This window comes from Oryx dammah, unplaced genomic scaffold, assembly GCF_014754425.2.
Source record: "Oryx dammah isolate SB20612 unplaced genomic scaffold, SCBI_Odam_1.1 HiC_scaffold_25, whole genome shotgun sequence".
Lineage (NCBI taxonomy): Eukaryota > Metazoa > Chordata > Mammalia > Artiodactyla > Bovidae > Oryx > Oryx dammah.
This window is the reverse complement of record NW_024070209.1, coordinates 102,976,158-102,994,001: the sequence shown is the minus strand read 5'-3', so window position 1 is coordinate 102,994,001 and position 17,844 is coordinate 102,976,158. Positions and strand designations below refer to the sequence as shown.

At 50.1% G+C, this 17,844-nt stretch overlaps 1 protein-coding gene across 1 annotated transcript; it reads left to right on the top strand.

Annotated features, from left to right (window-relative positions):
• The first annotated feature begins 47 nt into the window (after positions 1 to 47).
• On the top strand, positions 48 to 8,093 carry SURF6 (surfeit 6). Its single transcript, XM_040225602.1, has 5 exons — positions 48 to 360; positions 3,877 to 4,068; positions 4,629 to 4,717; positions 5,616 to 5,819; positions 5,936 to 8,093. Exons 1-5 carry the CDS (start codon positions 267 to 269, stop codon positions 6,413 to 6,415), a joined length of 1,059 nt encoding a protein of 352 aa, XP_040081536.1. The 5' UTR covers positions 48 to 266; the 3' UTR covers positions 6,416 to 8,093.
• Positions 8,094 to 17,844: the final 9,751 nt, after the last annotated feature.

Sequence of the window (17,844 nt, the reverse complement as noted above, 5' to 3'; positions counted from 1 at the left end):
CTTTGCGTCCCGCCCCACAGTGCTTTGCGTTTCCCGCCCCAAAGGCTTCTTCTGGCGGTATCGAGGCCCGGTTAATCGATCGCCGCGCGCTGGCGGCTCGGCGCTCGGCCAGCCGCGCCTGCGCACGTGGTGATTTCCGGCGAGCGCCGCTGGGCCGGTGAGGGTCTTGTATTGTGGTGAGGGGCCTGTGGGCCCGGTGCCGGCCCGGAACGCTGCACCGAGGCCCTCCTCCTCGCTCCGAGCAGGACGGCGAGCGAGCCCCGGCCATGACTTCTCTATTGGCGAAGGACGCTTACCTGCAGGGCCTGGCCAAGAAGATCTGCTCCCAGCCCAGCACCGAGCCGCAGAAGCGCAAATCGGGTAAAAGCGCAGCCCGGGGGGCCGGGGCGGAGAGGGCTTCGGAAAGGGTACCCCGTCCACCTTCGCGGCGCTCGCGTCCCCACTCCGCTGCACCGCCCCTGAGCCGTCTTCAGGCGGAGTAGAGCCGCAGACGCGTGAAGCAGGCCTGCGAAGTACCAGAGGGAGGTCCCGTGAGAGACGCTCAGGGCCGCGCCACTGCCCTGGCCCGTTGGGGGCCCCCGTCTCGGGGTCCGAGGGGGCTCAGCCGTGCACCCCACCAGGCAGGAAGCTCAGCTGGGGTTTGGAGGAGGTGACTCTGTGGAACAGGCTCGGCCAGCTCTCCATATTGAGTGGAAAGACTGGTGTGAGCGTTGACGAGAAAAATGACTTACTCAGCCCGTTACTGTGGGTAGTGTGGGGAGAAGGGAGGAAGAAGATGGCTCCTGCCAATGGTAGCGTACGTGGCAGGGGTGGCAGGCCCCCCTCATATACTCAAATAGGCGAAGCAGACAAAAACTGCCTTGTGGGCAGCCGGGGCTTGTAAGTCCTGTCCAGCCTTGGAGGAGAGGGAGAGCGGCAGGAACGGGCGTGGACCTACCAGAGGAGAAACGGACTTTCGTTATACCAGGAAAACCTGTTCACTCTAGGGGTTAAGGGAATTTCTCATCACTCAGTGAAAAGTTAGATCTTTTTAGTTCCTTTCCTGTGTACTTCTCCCTGAACCAATTGGCTCCCTACTTGGTGCACTCATTTCTCATTTTCCTTTTAAAATGTAAACACTTCCTCCACCTTTTCTTTTCTTTGCCACATCACTTACAGAATCTTAGTTCCCCAACGACACATTGAACTCAGCCCTTGGCAGTGAGAGTGTGGAGTCCTAACCACTGATTCAGTTCAGTTCAGTTGCTCAGTCGTGTCTGAGTCTTTTCCACCCCATGGACTGCAGCACCCCAGGCTTCCCTGTCCATCACCATCTCCCAGAGTTTGCTCAGACTCACGTCCATCGAGTCCATGATGCCATCCGGCCATCCCACCATCTGTCACCCTCCCACCCCATCCTGACTCGTACTACTGCCTTCACTCTTTCCCAGAATCAGGATCTCCAATGAATATTCGGTGTTGATTTCCTTTAGGATTGACTGGTTTGATCTCCTTGCAGTCCAAGGGACATCAACTCCCAGAGCTTGCTCAAACTTCTGTCCATAGAATTGGTGATACCATTCAACCATCTCATCCTCTGTCGTCCCCTTCTCCTCCTGCCTTCAATCTTTCCCAGCATCAGGGTCTTTTCCAATGAGTCACCTCTTTGCATCAGGTGGCCAAAGTATTGGAGCTTCAGCATGAGTCCTTCCAATGAATATTCAGGACTGATTCCTATAGGATTGACTGATTTGACCTCCTTGCAGTCCAAGGGATTCTCAGGAGTCTTCTCCAACACCACAGTTCAAAAGCATCAATTCTTTGGTGCTCAGCTTTCTTTATGGTCCAACTCTCACATCCACACATGACTACTGGAAAAACCATAGCTTTCGTTATATGGACCTTTGTTGGCAAAGTGATGTCTCTGCTTTTTACTATGCTGTCTAGGTTGGTCATAGCTTTTCTTCCAAGAAGTAAGCGTCTTTTAATTTCATGGCTGCAGTTGTTTTGGAGCCCAGGAAATAAAGTCTGTCACTGTTTGCACTGTTTCCCCATCTGTTTGCCATGAAGTGATGGGACTGGAGCCATGGTCTTCATTTTTTGAATGTTGAGTTTTAAGCCAGTTTTTTCACTCTCCTCTTTCACTTTCATCAAGAAGCTCTTTAGTTCCTCTTCACTTTCTGCCATAAGAGTGGTGTCATCTGCATATCTGAGGTTATTGATATTTCTCCTGCCAGTCTTGATTCCAGCTGTGCTTCATCCAGGCCAGCATTTTGCATGATGTACTCTGCATATAAGTTAAATATGCAGAGTGACAATATACAGCTTTGACGTATCCCAATTTTGAACCAGTTCATTTTTCCATGTCCGGTTCTAACTGTTGCTTCTTGACCTGCATACAGATTTCTCAGGAGGCAGGTAAGGTGGTCTGGTATTCCTATCTCTTTAAAAATTTTCCACAGTTTGTTGTGATCCACACAGTCAAAGACTTCAGTGTAGTCAATGAAGCAGATGTGATCCAGTGCATGTTGGTAATTTGATCTCTGGTTCCTCTGCCTTTTCCAAATCCAGCTTGAACATCTGAAACTTGTCAGTTTATGTACTGTTGAAACCTGGCTTGGAGAATTTTGAGCATCACTTTGCTAGCGTGTGAGATGAGTGCAATTGTGTGGTAGTTTGAGCATTCTTTGGCATTGCCTTTCTTTGGGATTGGAATGAAAATTGACCTTTTCCAGTCCTGTGGCCACTGCTGAGTTTTCCAAATTTGTGGCATGTTGAGTGCAGCACTTTCACAGCATCATCTTTTAGGATTTGAAGTAGCTCAGCTGGAATTCCATCACCTCCACTAACTTTGTTTGTAGTGATGCTTTCTAAGGCCCACTTGACTTTGCGCTCCAGGATGTCTGGCTCTAGGTGAGTGATCATACCTTCATGGTTATCTGGATCGTGAAGATCTTTTTTGTACAGTTCTTCTGTGTATCCTTGCTACCTCTTTTTAATATATTCTGCTTCTGTTAGGTCCTTTGTTATGCCCATCTTTGCATGAAATGTTTCCATGGTGTCTCTTCATTTTCTTGAAGAGATCTCTAGTCTTTCCCATTCTATTGTTTTCCCGTATTTCTTTGCATTGATCACTTAGGAAGGCTTTCTTTGCTGTTCTTTGAAACTCTGCGTTCAAGTGGGTATATCTTTCCTTTTCTCCTTTGCCTTTTGCTTCTCTTCTTAAGGCCTCCTCAGACAACCATTTTGCCTGGACTGTCAGGGAATTCCCTTTCCACCTGTTAACATGAAAGCGTGTGTGTGTGTCTTCAGTCGCTCAGTTGTGTCCCACTCTTTGCAGACCCCATGTACTATAGCCTGCCAGGCTTCCCTGTCCATGGGATTTTTCCAGGCAAGAATACTGGAGCAGGTTGCCATTTCCTACTGCAGCGCATGTTGCTGACACAGGGATCGAACCCCCATCTCTTTGGCAAGTGGATTCTTTACCGCTAGCGCCACCTGGGAAGCCCAAAACGATATACCCTGTTTGGGGCTATATAATTTGTTGTGGGACGTGCCATCATTGTCCCTGTGGATGGATATTTGGGTTTTCCTAGTTTTTCACTCAAAAAAGGATGCTATGATGAATATCTTTGAGGCCAGATCTATCTGCACACCAGGAATGAATTTCACAAGTAGACCGCTGGGTCAGCGTGTTACACTCATCAAGGATTGATGAGTGTGACCAGTCTGCTTTCCAGGAGGTGTGTGGTTCTGAGCTCACATGAAGGTCCTCACCACTCCCATCTCAACTGGCTTTTGGCATCCTTCTGGAATCAAAACCTTTGCAGGACCTTCTTACCTACTGACTGGGTCACAGGGATTGAGGTGGCAGCCCTTTCTCGTTTCTTGTTTCAGCCGGCAAAACTCAAGTCTCAGACGCTGCTGCACCCCCCAGGAAGAAGAGGAGGAAAGCACAGAAGAAACGCCGGGAGCGGGAGGAGAAGACTGCGAAGCCCAGGGCCCAGGCCTCTGCGAAGTCTGAGGCCAGGAAGCCAGAGGCGGCCGAGGAGGAGGAGGGAGCCGCCAGCTCCACCAGGGCCCCGGCGGGTGAGGGGGCCGGGCAGGCAGGCAGGGACCCCTGGGATCTGGGATAGGTGTGCATGTGGCCCTCTCTGGTCATAACAGCATGATCAGGTACAGTGGGATGGTATGAGGCTTTGCAGAGGACAGATCGCAGGGTCTCTGGGTGGATGGGAAGCTCAGGAAGGGCACAGATGTCCCAGGTCATACAGTAACCGGGATGGGGAGGGGCATGGCCGTGTCCTCTGAGATCCTGAGCGGCCTGGCACGCCGAGCTTCACTGCCCTCAAGTCTCTGAAGTGATATCGTGAGAGCTGCCTCTGGGTGTGGGTGGGTGCCGCAGAAGTTGGAAGAATCCAGAGATGGGTTTGGCCCGTGTTACACAAGCAAGCCCTACCCCGGAGGCCAGTCCAGCTTGAAGAGGTGAAGAGTTCACTGGAACTGCCCTGCAGGTTCACCAGTGGCCACTGGGCAGGAGTGGCGGTGGGGGGCGCACACGGAGGCTCAGGCTTTGAATCCGGCCCCAGGGAGGGGCACAGGAAGGCCGGGAGGGGCTCTCCTTTCAGATTTCTGATCCTTCTTTGCAGATGGCCTGGCCACAGAGCCTGACTCTTTATTTGCCTTGGACGTTCTGCGGCAGCGCCTGCATGAGAAGATTCAGGAGGCGCGGGGCCAGGTAGGTGTGGGGTGGGGGGCGGGCAGGGGTCTCTGGGTGCTGCAGGGCTTTCCCCACCCCACCTGGAGGAGGAGACACCCCAGTGCTCTCCGAGGTCGGCTCCCTGCTCTGCCAGCCGTCACAGGCCTGGCAGGAGGGTCTCGGCACCTCTGTTCTGCAGGAGGTCAGGTGCCGTTCTTGTCATCTGGGGGGGCAGTGCAGGCTAAGCCCCCATGTTGAGCTGCTGGCTCTTCTCTGCTGCGGCCTTTGAGAGGCTCGGGCTCCTCTCTCAGCAGCACTTCCTGGGCGTTCATTCTTCTGATTGTCCTGACGGCCCCTGAGGTGAGCCAGGGCCTGAGATGAGGTGACCTGCCCGAGGGGACCGCCACAGGACCGATGCTCCAGGATGTGAACCAGCCTCAGTGCTGAGTTCTGAGTGGGGTCGCCTCCCCTCCTTTCCCTGGGGACCTCCCCAGGCCTCTGCCGTGGGGCACAGGCCCAAGGGCCCTGCCTTCCTGCAGTGGTCCAGAGCACTCTTGTCTGCCGGGCGGGGCTCAGAGCAGCACCAGGGTCTGCACAGGCAACGCTGCCTTGTCCTCCCGAGCTGGTGGTGGCGGTGCCCCCGCCCCCTGCCCTTCCCCCGTCTGACCAGATGGAGGACGAGCTGCCCCTTGTTGGGTCATTGGGTGGATTTAGTGGCCCCTTTCGGGAGGTGCCCTGGCATGTGGTCTGTGCCTGGAATCTGGAAGCTGTGGTTCTCACAGGGTCCCCTCGTCCTTGTCTCGGGCGCACTCTGGGGCCAGGTCATCTTGGGGTGGAATGCCACACCCCACCGGCCCTTGTCCTGACCTGACTGCACGTGCTAAGCTGGGGGCCCTGTTATAAGAACCTTACGAGTGAGCGTGGGATCACCCCACAGGGCAGCGCCAAGGAGCTGTCCACCGCGGTTTTGGAGAAAAGACGCCGGAGGAAGCAGGAGCGCGACCGGAAAAAGAGGAAACGGAGGGAGCTGAGAGCAAAGGAGAAGGCGGCCGAGGCACCGGAGGGGGCAGAGGCCACCGAGCCGGACCCGCAGGCGCCCAGGGAGGAGACGCAGGCCCAGCCGGGGCTGCTCTTCAACAAGGTGAGCGCCGGGCTGCCGGGCTGTGCGCGCGCCCTGTGCTGCCGTCGGGCGGGCAGAAGTGGGCCCCCGGGGTGGGTGTGGAGCGGCCCTCAGCTCTCGTCGGCCTCTCCCCCGAGGTGGAGGTGACCGAGGAGGAGCCGGCCAGCAAGGCCCAGCGCCGGAAGGAGAAGAGGCAGAAGCTGAAGGGGAACCTGACGCCGCTGACGGGCAGGAACTACCGGCAGCTGCTGGAGCGCCTGCAGGCGCGTCAAGCCCGGCTGGAGGAGCTGCGGGACCGAGACGCGGGGCAGGCCCAGGAGCTCGAGGCCAAGATGCGCTGGACCAACCTGCTGTACAAGGCTGAGGGCGTGAGGATCCGCGACGATGAGCGCCTGCTGCAGGAGGCCCTGAAGCGCAAGGAGAAGAGGCGCGCGCAGCGCCAGCGCGCCTGGGAGAAGCGCACGGCGCAGGTGGTGGGCAAGATGCAGCGGCGGCAGGACCAGCGGCGGCAGAACCTGCGCAAGAAGAAGGTGGCCAAGGCCGAGCGCTGCCTGGAGAAGGCTCGCAAGAAGGGCCGCATCCTGCCCCAAGACCTGGAGCGCGCCGGCCTGGCCTAAGGCCCCGGCTGCCCGACCCCCGTCCCGGGCGGTGCAGGCTCCAGCGGAAAGTGGACTCCGTGTCGTGCCCCTCACCGGTTTGTCTGAGGCTCAGGCGCTCCCGTGCAGAAGAGCCTTCAGATCCGGAGAAGGGGCTGACCCAGATCCAGCTCCAACCTCCTCTTACTAGACCAGAGGCTCCCTGCAGGTTGTGGGGTAGTGGACCAGGGAGCTGTGAGGAGGGAGCGGGCACCTAGGGAGGGCTTTGCTGGCCGCCTCTTCCTCATTGTCACAGGAGCAGGAAGGGAATGGCCTTCGTGACTACGGTGTTAGCCCCAGGCGGGCTTGGGAAGGGTGAAACCAGCTCCTGCAGCAGAGCTGAAGTGGAGTTGATGGGCTTGGCAACGGAGCAGGCAGGGTGTCCTCAGGCACCTGTAATTGAGTTACACCAAGTTGATGTGGAAAGTGGGCAAAGAGTAGAATTTAAGGTGAAGATGGTTATTAAAAATTCTAACTACTAAACGATAGTGTTATTGGAGTAGGAGGGAAAAGAAAATGGAGCTGGCTGGATAGTATCAGTCTAGGGGGAGGTGGGAGAACTACGTGGGGTGGATGGAGGGTCCGCAATGACAGATAGGTGAGTGCAAGCCTGCAGGCAGTGAAAGCGCAAATGGATTGTATGGTATGTGGATCGTATTTCAGGAAGACTGTTCGTAAAATTCTTTAGATTAAATTCCAGTTAAGAAACAGATGGTAACCAAAATGATGTGTTACTAGAATTTAAAAGGTGTTGCTAGAGAGAAAAGATGTCACTGAATAATGAAATGGGTTCAGATCACCTGGAAGGCAAAACAGTCTTGCACCAGAAACAGCTTCAAATCTGTCTAACAGAAGCTGACACACCTGCAAGAAGGCAGTTCGCAAACCCCAGTGGGAGACGGTTAACATCTGCTCTAGGGACTGATGATCAAGTAGACAAAATCAGGTGGATCCGGAAGATTCGGATGAGAGCATTTATAAGCTTGATCTAATGGACACACAGAGACCCATGTATCTGGAAACAGTGTGTCCTAGCATTTCCCTAGTGGTCCAGTGGTTTAGTTCAGTTCAGTCGCTCAGTCACGTCCAACTCTTGGCGACCCCTTGGACTACAGCACACCAGGCTTTCCTGTCCATCACCAACTCCTGGAGCTTGCTCAAACTCACGTCCATCAATTTGATGATGGACTCTGTTCCAATGCAGGGGTACGGGCTCAATCCCTGGCTGGGAAACTAAGATCCCAGATGCTGCGGGGTGTGGCCAAAATTTCCTTAAGAAAAAAAAAATCTCAAGCACACGTGGAATGGTGGTGAAAACTGACCATCAACTAGTCCACAAAGCAAGTCGTATTTTCAAAGCTTCAGCATCATACAAAGTGTGTTATTGGGCCATAAAACAGTTTTAAAATTTCAGAGGTAACTTAAAATTACATGTTTAGAAATTTAAAAACACACTTCTAAATTACCTGTCAAAGAATCCTCATAGATGTGAGAGACTGTTTAGGATTGGAAAATAATGGAAGTGGTGTGCATTAAAATTTGTGGGTCACAGCTGAGGCAGTGTTAAAAGCACTTTATAGCCGCAAAGCTGTGCTTATATGTATCCTTGGTTATAAATGTTAGGAAGTGAGTCCATCATGGAGCACAATTTTCTGCTTGACCTAGAGCCTCATTCCTGGTTTCTGTTGACCCACTCAGCCCCTGGCAGTTGCTCCCGAATTAATGTCCACACGTTGCAGTCAGGAGAGTTGGGAGAGTGTAACCCCCTGTGGCAGTCGCAGAAGGATCTCCCAGGGCCTGGTGGGTACGTGTCATCGGGTAGTCTGCTCCTTCCCCTGAGGCCTGGAATGCCAGGAAGCGTGCCCTTCCAGGCTAGAGTGCTGCCATGGCCTTGGTTTCACGTGGCTGGCGTGTGAAGCGAGCAAACAGTGCGTTTTGGTGGCAGGTGGCACGAAGCAGCACTGGGCAACAGGAGTCAGGGACAGAAGGGTGAGGACGCAGGGAGCACTCACCTGGCGGAGACCGTCCGCGTCCAGGCATAAACATGAACGGCACTGCAGCCGCCCTGGGCCGGGCCGCCCGCACTCCTGGCTGACCCGGGCTGGGAGCTGATGGTGTACAGAAGCAAGGTCACGCCACACTACGTTCAGGGCAACAGAAGCGTCTCACTCGGCAGCAAAGAGAACGTTACTGGTGGAGTCTGTGGAGCTGGATGCCAACTTCTTGGGTGCGGTGTGCCTTGAGTGCAGGAGATGCAATGTAAAATAAAGAGAGAAAACGTCCCCAACAGGCCTCAAAGCTCATACTTTCAGGACCCAAGAGTCTCCAGGTCGGAAGGGCCCCCCTCCTGGTCTATCCAGTGAGTTGGATAAAGATAGCCCCAACCAGGACATGTTCATGGACTATGGTTCACCAGGAACTGGGGTTCCAACAGTCCTGCAAAGACAGGGTAGTCTTAGTCCACTGGCCCCCTTTGGGTGAAGCTGAGAAGAAGGCTCCAGCCAGCCTTTCCTTCTGCTTGGGGCCTCCAGGACTTGAGTGAACTCATGGTTAGAAGTTCAGTGAGGGGCTGTAAGCAATTGAGTAGCTCAAGTGAAGCTTCTGTTCACCAGAGCTGCCATCCAGGTGCGGAGGCAGAGAGCTGTCTCCAGGCCCCCATGGACTGGCTCACTGGGTCACTACACTGTGCCCTAGCTTGGCCAACAGTTGAGGAACCTCACACAACCATGCCACAGCGTGTTCCCTGCTGCCCTCAGGCCCCCGGTCTGCACTGGCCCGGGAGCTTGGTTCCACCCCTGTGTCTCCCACGGCATTCCGTCCACCCTTCAAAGAGCCACTGTGGTGCCTCTCCCAGGACCTTGGGAGAGGCTGTCTTAATGTAGGCTCCCCAATCTGTGAGGTAGATGAGCAGGTAACACTGTTAAGACCCTCCAACAAGCCTGCCCCTCTACTGAGAGTTGTTAGCTCTTGTAAGTTATTCCTAAGGGTTTCTGTAAAGTTCACTTAACCTTAGTGTGGGCCACTGTGGGTTCCAGGTGTTGGCTGAGCAGCAGAGGAAGTAGTGGGGACTTTTCCACTTCCCTAGCCAGCCCCCAGACCTTGCTTCTGGAAGGAACCATATCTGAAACTGCACACCTCCTTTCTTGGCCAAGCACTTCCAGAATTAGTTCCCACATAGTTCCCTGATTTTCTTTCTCCCCAAGCTTTTTTTTCTTTTTTTTTTTTTTTTAGGGAGCTCTTCTCCCCACCTTTTTTTTTTTTAAGGAGAAAGCAATAGCACCCCACTCCAGTACTCTTGCCTGGAAAATCCCATGGATGGAGGAGCCTAGTAGCCTGCAGTCCGTGGGGTCTCGACGAGTCGGACACGACTGAGCGACTTCACTTTCACTTTCTGCCTTCTTAAAACAATTTTATTTTTGGCTGTGCTGGGTCTTCATCACTGCTCAGGCTTTTCTCTAGTTGTGGTGAGTGGGGGCTCCTCTCTATAAATAAATGGGCTTTATTTCAGTGGCCTCTTGCGGAGCACAGGCTCAGTAGTTGGGAGACACTGACTTAGTTGCTCTCTGCCATGTGGGATCCTCCCGGATCAGGGATCGAACCCATACCATCTGCACTGGCAGGCAAATTCTCTGCCACTGAGCCACAGGGAAGCCCCTCAAGCTCTTCGAACTGACTTTGTAATTGACCACATGGGTCCTGCTGAGATCTCACTCTTAATTGTATCAGTCTAGAGACAAGGTGAGATGGGGCTGAAATGGAGGAGACAGGTTTCACCATGGAAGTAACACCTCAAATGAGAGTTTTTAGATATGGCATGGACTGATTTCTCAAGGTGGTCCTTGGTAGGTTGGATATTCAGGGTGCCTGAGGTACCCAAGATTGTCCAAATACCCCCATTTCAATTCCCAGGACTGATGAGTGCTCCAGCTTTTCCATGAGAGATCTGGTAAAGTTGTGAATTCACCTGTTGGTAGGATTTGCTGGTGAACTAGCTAAAACTTTGGTTTTCTGTTAACTCAGTCTTGGCAGTTGCAGACTCAGAGATTCTTCTACAAAGTAATAGAAAGCTCCTGATTCTCAGCCCTTGTCTTGACCTAAACCTTTAGGACTCTGAGCCTGTCATTGCCTGTTGACTACCAGCACCGTTAAAGGAGACCTCCCCACCCCCAGCCACCCTGCGTAGTCCTTGAGTTTCTCAAGTCTTACTGTTTTTAAGGTGACGTCAGCCAGTCTCAAAGTCTGGCCTTCAAAAGATATTTGTCTCTGGTGTCCACATCTCCAGATAAGTTGTTTTGTAGCTGTGTGCCAGTATATCCAGGGGCCCCCACCCCCGCCCTTGGTACTATATCTGGATTACTACCCTCTGCTAAAAGCATAGACTTCCCAGGGGACACTAGTGGTAAGGAACCCATGTGCCAACGCAGAAGACAAGAAATGTGGGCTCGGTCCCTGGGTCGGGAAGGTCCTCTGGAGGCGGGCATGGCAGCCCACTCCAGCATTCTTGCCTGGAGACTCCCACGGACAGAGGAGCCTGGCGGGCTGCAGCCCGTAGGGTTGCTAAGAGTCAGTACGACAGAAGTGCCTTAGCATACACAGCTAAAATCCAGCCAGATAACAAATCTCAGACTTGCCCTAATTCATTCATGACAGGTCACAGTATGTTGCATTCACAAAAGTGCTGTTTAGCAAAAGTAGTGGTTTAAAGCCATACTGATAACTGGACATGTCTTAGCAACTAGGAATAGAGGAAAGTGTCCTCAACTGGGTAAAAGTTCACCAAAAGTGTAAAAATACCATCATACTGAATACCATCATCAGAGTTTTCTTGCTAAGATCAAGAACAAGGCAAGAATGTCCTCGTAGCTGCTTCTCAGTGTCACACTAGAAGTCTAGCATGTGCAATAAGACAAGAAAAAACATGCAGATTGGGAAGGAAGAAGTCAAACTCTTTGCAAATAACACGATCATCTATATAAACATCTAAAAGACAACAAAACCTGAAACTAATAAGTGATTATATCAGGGTTGCAGGGTACAAAGTGAACATGTAAAAGTCAGCTGCTTTCCTGTATACCAGTAATGAACAAGTTACCATTTTCACTATGTGAAAATTGATACAAGCGTACCTCAGATATATTGCAGTTTATTGCAATATCCAGATATTGCAGATGGCCAGACCACCATGAAAAAGTGAATATTGAACAAAGTCACAGCTTTTTCTTTTGTTTCCCAGAGCATATAAAAGTTAAGTTTTGTGCTCAGTTATTAAGTGTGCAATAACATTATGTCTAAAAAAATGCACATACCCATACCTTAATTTTAAAATTATTACCAAAAAATGCTAACGATCATCTGAACCTCCAGTGAGTTGTATTAAAATCAAAGACCACAGATCACTATAACAAATATAATAACAGTGTAAAGTTTGCTTTCAAGATTGTGAGAGTTCCCAAAATAGAACATAGAGACAGGAAGTAAGAAAACGCTGTTGGGAAAATGGTGGGAACAGACTTGCTTGATGCACCAACCTTCAGTTTTTAAAAAAGCAGTATCTTTGACGTTCAGTAAGGCAAAGTGCGGTAAGAGGTGTGCCTATAAAGGGGAATCTTGCTAAAACAGAGCTGAAAGGACAGAAGCAGAAGCTCTCATGCGCACGTCACTCAATGCAGTGTCCATAGGAGATGGGCCTTGCCTCTCAGGCAGGAAGGGCACCACTACTGCCAGCAGGAGGAAGAGAGGATTTCTCCTTGCCTGGTGATAGCCCAATGTCAGGCTGTCACAACTCAGCTAATGAAAACCCACTGTACGTCAAATCCCAGTTTACTCCAGTGGACGTTTAATTTTTAGTGTCCCTTTCCGACTTCCCCTTCTGCTCTAAAAGAGTTTCCTTGCAGCTTCCACGGTGGCGTGGTGGGAAAGAGTCTGCCTTGCAATGCAGGGTATGCGGGTTCAAACGTCGGGCAGGAAACTAAGATCCCATATGCCATAGGGTACCTTAGTCCACAAGGAAGAGCTACTGAGCCCGTGTACCACAGCTGGAGAGTCCAGACACTGCAAGGGAAAGGTCCCATATGACACAAAGAAGATCCTACGTGCTGCAACTAACACTTCACGCAGCCACTAACTTTTTAAAAAAGTCTCCTTTTTTTTTTACTGGACTTGCGTGCAGTTCACCATAGTTGCATGTCCTGAACTGCAATTATTTGCTGCTCCTGAACAGGCCTTGTTTTGTTGCTGGTGGTGAACTAACTGGCCGTCTTATTGCTTTAGGTCAGCAATTAGCTTCCCAAAAATGAAGTAATTAGGTATAAGTCTTAACAAGCTGTATACTTGATCTATATACCAAAACTCTGATGAGAGAGACCAAAAGAAGAACTAAATAAATGGGGAGATATTCTATGTTCATGGACAGGGGGGCTCGATATTGTCAAGATGTCACTGCTCCCCAACTTGATCTACTTGCATTTTCAGCAAGTTATTCTGGATATTGACAGGCTTATTCTAAAGTTTATGTGGAGAGACAAAAGACCCAGAATAGCTGAGTCCATGCTAAAGGTTCAGAAGGACACAGGTGGAGGACTGCCACGACCTAACTTCGAGACTGTAATAAAGCTACGGAAATCAAGACAGCATGGTGTTGGCTACAGAGGACCCAGAAATAGACTGACAAACATGTAGTCGACTAATCTCTGAAAAGAGGGTAAAAGAAATACAATGGAGCAAAGATGGTCTTCTCAACAAACGGTGTAGGAAAAACTGGACATCAACCTGTAAACAACCTAGACCTTACACCTCACACAAAAGTTAATTCAAACTGGATCATAGATCTAACTATAACATGCAAAACTATAAAACTGAAAGAAAGTAACAGTGGGAAAGCTAAATGACCCTGGGTATGGTTATGACTTTTTAGAGACAAAATCGAAGGCATGATACATGAAAGAAGTAATTGATACGAATGACCTCATTAAACACTTGTGCTCTGTGGAGTACAATGCCAAGGGAATAGGAAGAGACTTATTCTTCTAAGCCACAGACATAAGACACAGACTAGGAGGAAGTATTTGCAAAGGATGCAACTGATAAAGGACCATTATCCAAAATATTCAAAACAAAAAAACAAAACCCTCTTTGAACTCAGCAAACACAAAATGAACGTAATTCAAAATGGGCAAAAAACATGAACAGATAACAGGGAAGAGATTCTGATGGCAAACAAGCACGTGAAAAGATGCTCAATATATGTCATTAGAGAAGCAAATCAAAGCAGCAACTAGATATCACTAACACACCTGTTCAAGTGAGGTTGCTCAGTCGTGCCTGACTCTGTGACCCCATGGACTGTAGCCTATCAGGCTCCTCCGTCCATGGGATTTTCCAGGCAAGAGCGCTGGAGTGGGTTGCCATTTCCTTCTCCAGGGGATCTTCCCGACCCAGGGATCGAACCCAGGTCTCCCACGTTGCAGGAGGATGCTTTACCATCTGAGCCACCAGGGAAGGCCTAACACGCCTGTGAGAAATGGCCAAAAGGCAGAGCACTGAGAGCACTGAATTCTGGTGAGGATACGGGGCAGCACAGAGCTTCATTCGTTGCCAGATGCAAAATGAGACAGCTCTGTTAGAACACACTGGCAGTGTTTGACAAAATGAAACAAATTCTTACCATGTGACCCAGCAATCATACTCCTTAGTATTCACCCCAATAAAGTGAAAATTTATGTCCATACAAAATCCTGCAGAAGGATGTTTATAACAGCTTTATTTACAATTGCCAAAACTTAGAAGCAATGACGATGTCCTTCAGAGCAACTTAGATGTCCATTGACAGATGAGAAGAGAAAAAATTGTGGTACATTTATACAATGGAATATTACTCAACTATAAAAAAGAATATATTCAACTCAATCCTAAAGAGGTGGGTGAACCTAGAGCCTATTAGCAGAATGAAGTAGGTCAGAAATTCAGTTCAGTCGCTTAGTCGTGTCTGACTCTGCGACCCCATGGCCTGCAGCACACCAGGCCTCCCTGTCCATCACCAACCTCCTGGAGCTTGCTCAAATTCATGTCCATTGAGTCAGTGATGTCATCCAACCATCTTATCCTCGCTGTCGGCCCCTTCTCCTCCTGCCTTCAATCTTTCCCAGCATCAGGGTCTTTTCCAGTGAATCAGTTCTTCACATCAGGTGGCCAAGTATTGTGGCTTCAGCATCAGTCCTTCCAATGATTATTCAGGACTGATCTCCTTTAGGATGGACTGGTTGGATCTCCTTGCAGTCCAAGGACTCTCAAGAGTCTTCTCCAACACCACAGTTCAAAAGCATCAGTTCTTTGGTGGTCAGCTTTCTTTATGGTACAACTCTCACATCCGTACATGACCACTGGAAAAACCATAGCTTTGAGTAGATGGACCTTTGTTGGCAAAGTAATGTCTCTGCTTTTGAATATGCTGTCTAGGTTGGTCATAGCTTTTCTTCCAAGGAGCAAGCATCTTTTAATTTCATGGCTGCAGTCACCATCTGCAGTGATCTTGGAGCCCCAAAATAAAGTCTGTCACTGTTTCCCTGTCTATATGCTGTGAAGTGATGGGACCAGACGCCATGATCTTAGTTTTCTGAATGAGTTTTAAGCCAACTTTTCCACTCTCCTCTTTCACTTTCATCAAGAGGCTCTTTAGTTCCTCTTCACTTTCTGCCATAAGGGTGGTGTCATCTGCATATCTGAGGTTATTGATATTTCTCCTGGCAATCTTGATTCCAGCTTGTGCTTCATCCAGCCCAGCATTTCGCATGATGTACTGTGAGAGTTAAGTAAGTTAAATAAGCAGGGTGACAATATACAGCCTTGACACTCCTTTCCAGATTTGGACCCAGTCTGTTGTTCCATTTCCGGTTCTAACTGTTGCTTCTTGACCTGCATACAGATTTCTCAGGAGGCAGGTCAGGTGGTCTGGGATTCCCAACTCTTTCAGAATTGTCCACAGTTTGTTTTGATTCACACAACTATCCACACACAACTATAAAAATGAATGTATTCAAGTCAGTCCTAATGAGGTGAATGAACATAGAGCCCATTATACAGTGTGAAGTAAGTCAGAAAGGTAAAGACAACTACTGTGTATTAACACATGTGTATGGACTCTAGGAAGATGGTATTGATGAACCTATTTGCAGGGCAGCAATGGAGACGCAGACAGAGAGAGCAGAGTTGTGGACACAGTAGGGGAAGGAGAGGGTGGGGTGAGCTGAGAGAGTACGGAGACATAAACATTGCCCTATGGAAGACAGGTAGCAAGTGGGAGTTTGCTGTGTGACCCAGGGAGGTCAACCTGGTGCCCTGTGGCAACCTAGAGGGGCAGGGTAGGGTGGGCGATGGGAGGGACGTTCACAAGGGAGGGGACATATGTATACCTGTGACTGATTCATGTTGATGTACGGCAGAAACCAACACAATATTGGAAAGCAATTATCCTCAAAAAAAAAAAAAATGTCCTTCAGGAGGCCAATGGATAATAAATGTTGGTCCATTCAGACCAACATAAATACATAATACTAAGTGAAAGAACCGAATCTGAAAAGATGACAAACTGATTGATTCCAGCTATTTATGACAGTCTGGAAAAGGCAAAACTATGCAGACAGTAGAAAGATCAGTGGTTGCCAGGGATTAAGGGGAGGTGGAGGGCGAAAAGGCAGAGCACAGAGGACGTTTAGGGCACTGAAAGGATTCTGTACAATCCTGTGATGGTGGGTGCACGCCATTATACGTGTGTCAAAACCCATCGGATGCACAGGGGCTTCCCTGGAGGCTCAGATGGCCAAGAATCCACCTGCAGTGTGTGAGGCCAGGGTTCGATCCCTGGGTCAGGAAGATCCCCTGGAGATGGGAATGGATACCCACTCCAGTGTTCTTGGCTGGAGAATGCCATGGGCAGAGGAGCCTGGCGGGCTACAGTCCCTGGGGTCACAAAGAGTCAGGCCCGACTGAGTGACTAATGTTTTCATTTTTCACTTTTGAAGCATGTACAGCACCAAGAGTGAATCTTAGTGTGAACTGAACCTTGGGTGATGATGGCGTGTCAGTGTAGGTCCACTGATCACCATCCGTGGTGCAGGATGACGGTAGTCGGGGAGGCTGTGTGTGTGGAGACGAGGTTTTATGGGAACTGTTTGTACTTTCCACTCAATTTTGCCATGAACCTCAAACTGCTCTTAAGAAAAAAATGTAGGGACTTCCCTGGCAGTCCAGTGGTTGAGCCTTCATGCCTCCACCGCAAGGGGCATGGTTTCAGCCCCTGGTCAGTGAACTGAGATCCCACATGCTGCTTGCCTTGGCCAAAAGAGTAGCAATAATAAAGGTTATTGGTTGAAAAGACAGAGACTGAGCACTTTTCCCTGGGAGTGTGAGGTGTCACTTCTGGTCACACTTCACTGCCCAAAGCAAGTCACGGCTACAATCCTACATGGAAAGAGAGCAAGGATGTTCTTAAGAGCCCCCATGCCTCCTGAGTAAATGTCACCTGCCACCACTCTTGGCACAATTTTTTATGTCAATCAGGACTCTTAGATGCAATTAATTTAATTGCATTAATTAATTTAAGCAGAAAGGGGATTTAAAAGATATTAGGGCATGTCCAACTTGAAGATTCCTCTAGTCTCCTTTCAGAAAGTACCACACAGCAACTGTAGTTGCACAGGCTGCAGTCCATGGGGTTGCTAAGAGTTGGACACGACTGAGCGACTTCACTTTCACTTTTCACCTTCATGCATTGGAGAAGGAAATGGCACCCCACTCCAGTGTTCTTGCCTGGAGAATCCCAGGGACAGGGGAGCCTCATGGGCTGCCGTCTATGGGGTCGCACAGAGTTGGACACGACTGAAGCGACTTAGCAGCAGCAGCAGAGGTAACTAAAGATACATTTAATATCCTGGACCATACAGAAGTGGGCAGGGTGTGGAAAATAGTAGAGAGGCGTCAGGAGGGCCAAATGAAGGGAGGAGGGCCTGTGCTTGGCTCCAAATCTCCGGAAGCAGTGGTGAGCCCCCTTCTCCAAGGTGCAGACACAGAGTCCTGCTCTGGCAATGAGGACGGCATGGGCGATGCAGCGGTCAGAGCCTGCGTGGAGCTCTGCTTCTGAGCAGCAGAGGGCAGGGCGTTGAGTGGAGACCTGTATGATAAGGTTTATTGGCAGGACTGGTGGAGGCTGGGATTAGAGAGACAATGCCCTGGGAACAACCTTAAAGCTTCCTTTTCTCTCTGACTCAGGGATGTAAAGCTAAAGGAGCTTACACATTAAGGAAATCCTTATTGCCCTTAATTATGATCTTGTTCCCTCCCACAATGACATTTGTGCAACTATCTATGCCAGGAAATACCTTATTTGTGGATGAGTTTCAAAATGGGAAATAGCAGAG

Excerpts from the sequence above, each read along its gene's own strand:
- SURF6 (XM_040225602.1), top strand. The coding sequence starts at position 267 with ATGACTTCTCTATTGGCGAAGGACGCTTACCTGCAGGGCCTGGCCAAG. Across the intron at positions 361-3,876 it reads GCCGCAGAAGCGCAAATCGG|CCGGCAAAACTCAAGTCTCA; the intron begins GTAAAAGCGCAG and ends TTCTTGTTTCAG. Across the intron at positions 5,820-5,935 it reads CGGGGCTGCTCTTCAACAAG|GTGGAGGTGACCGAGGAGGA; the intron begins GTGAGCGCCGGG and ends CTCTCCCCCGAG.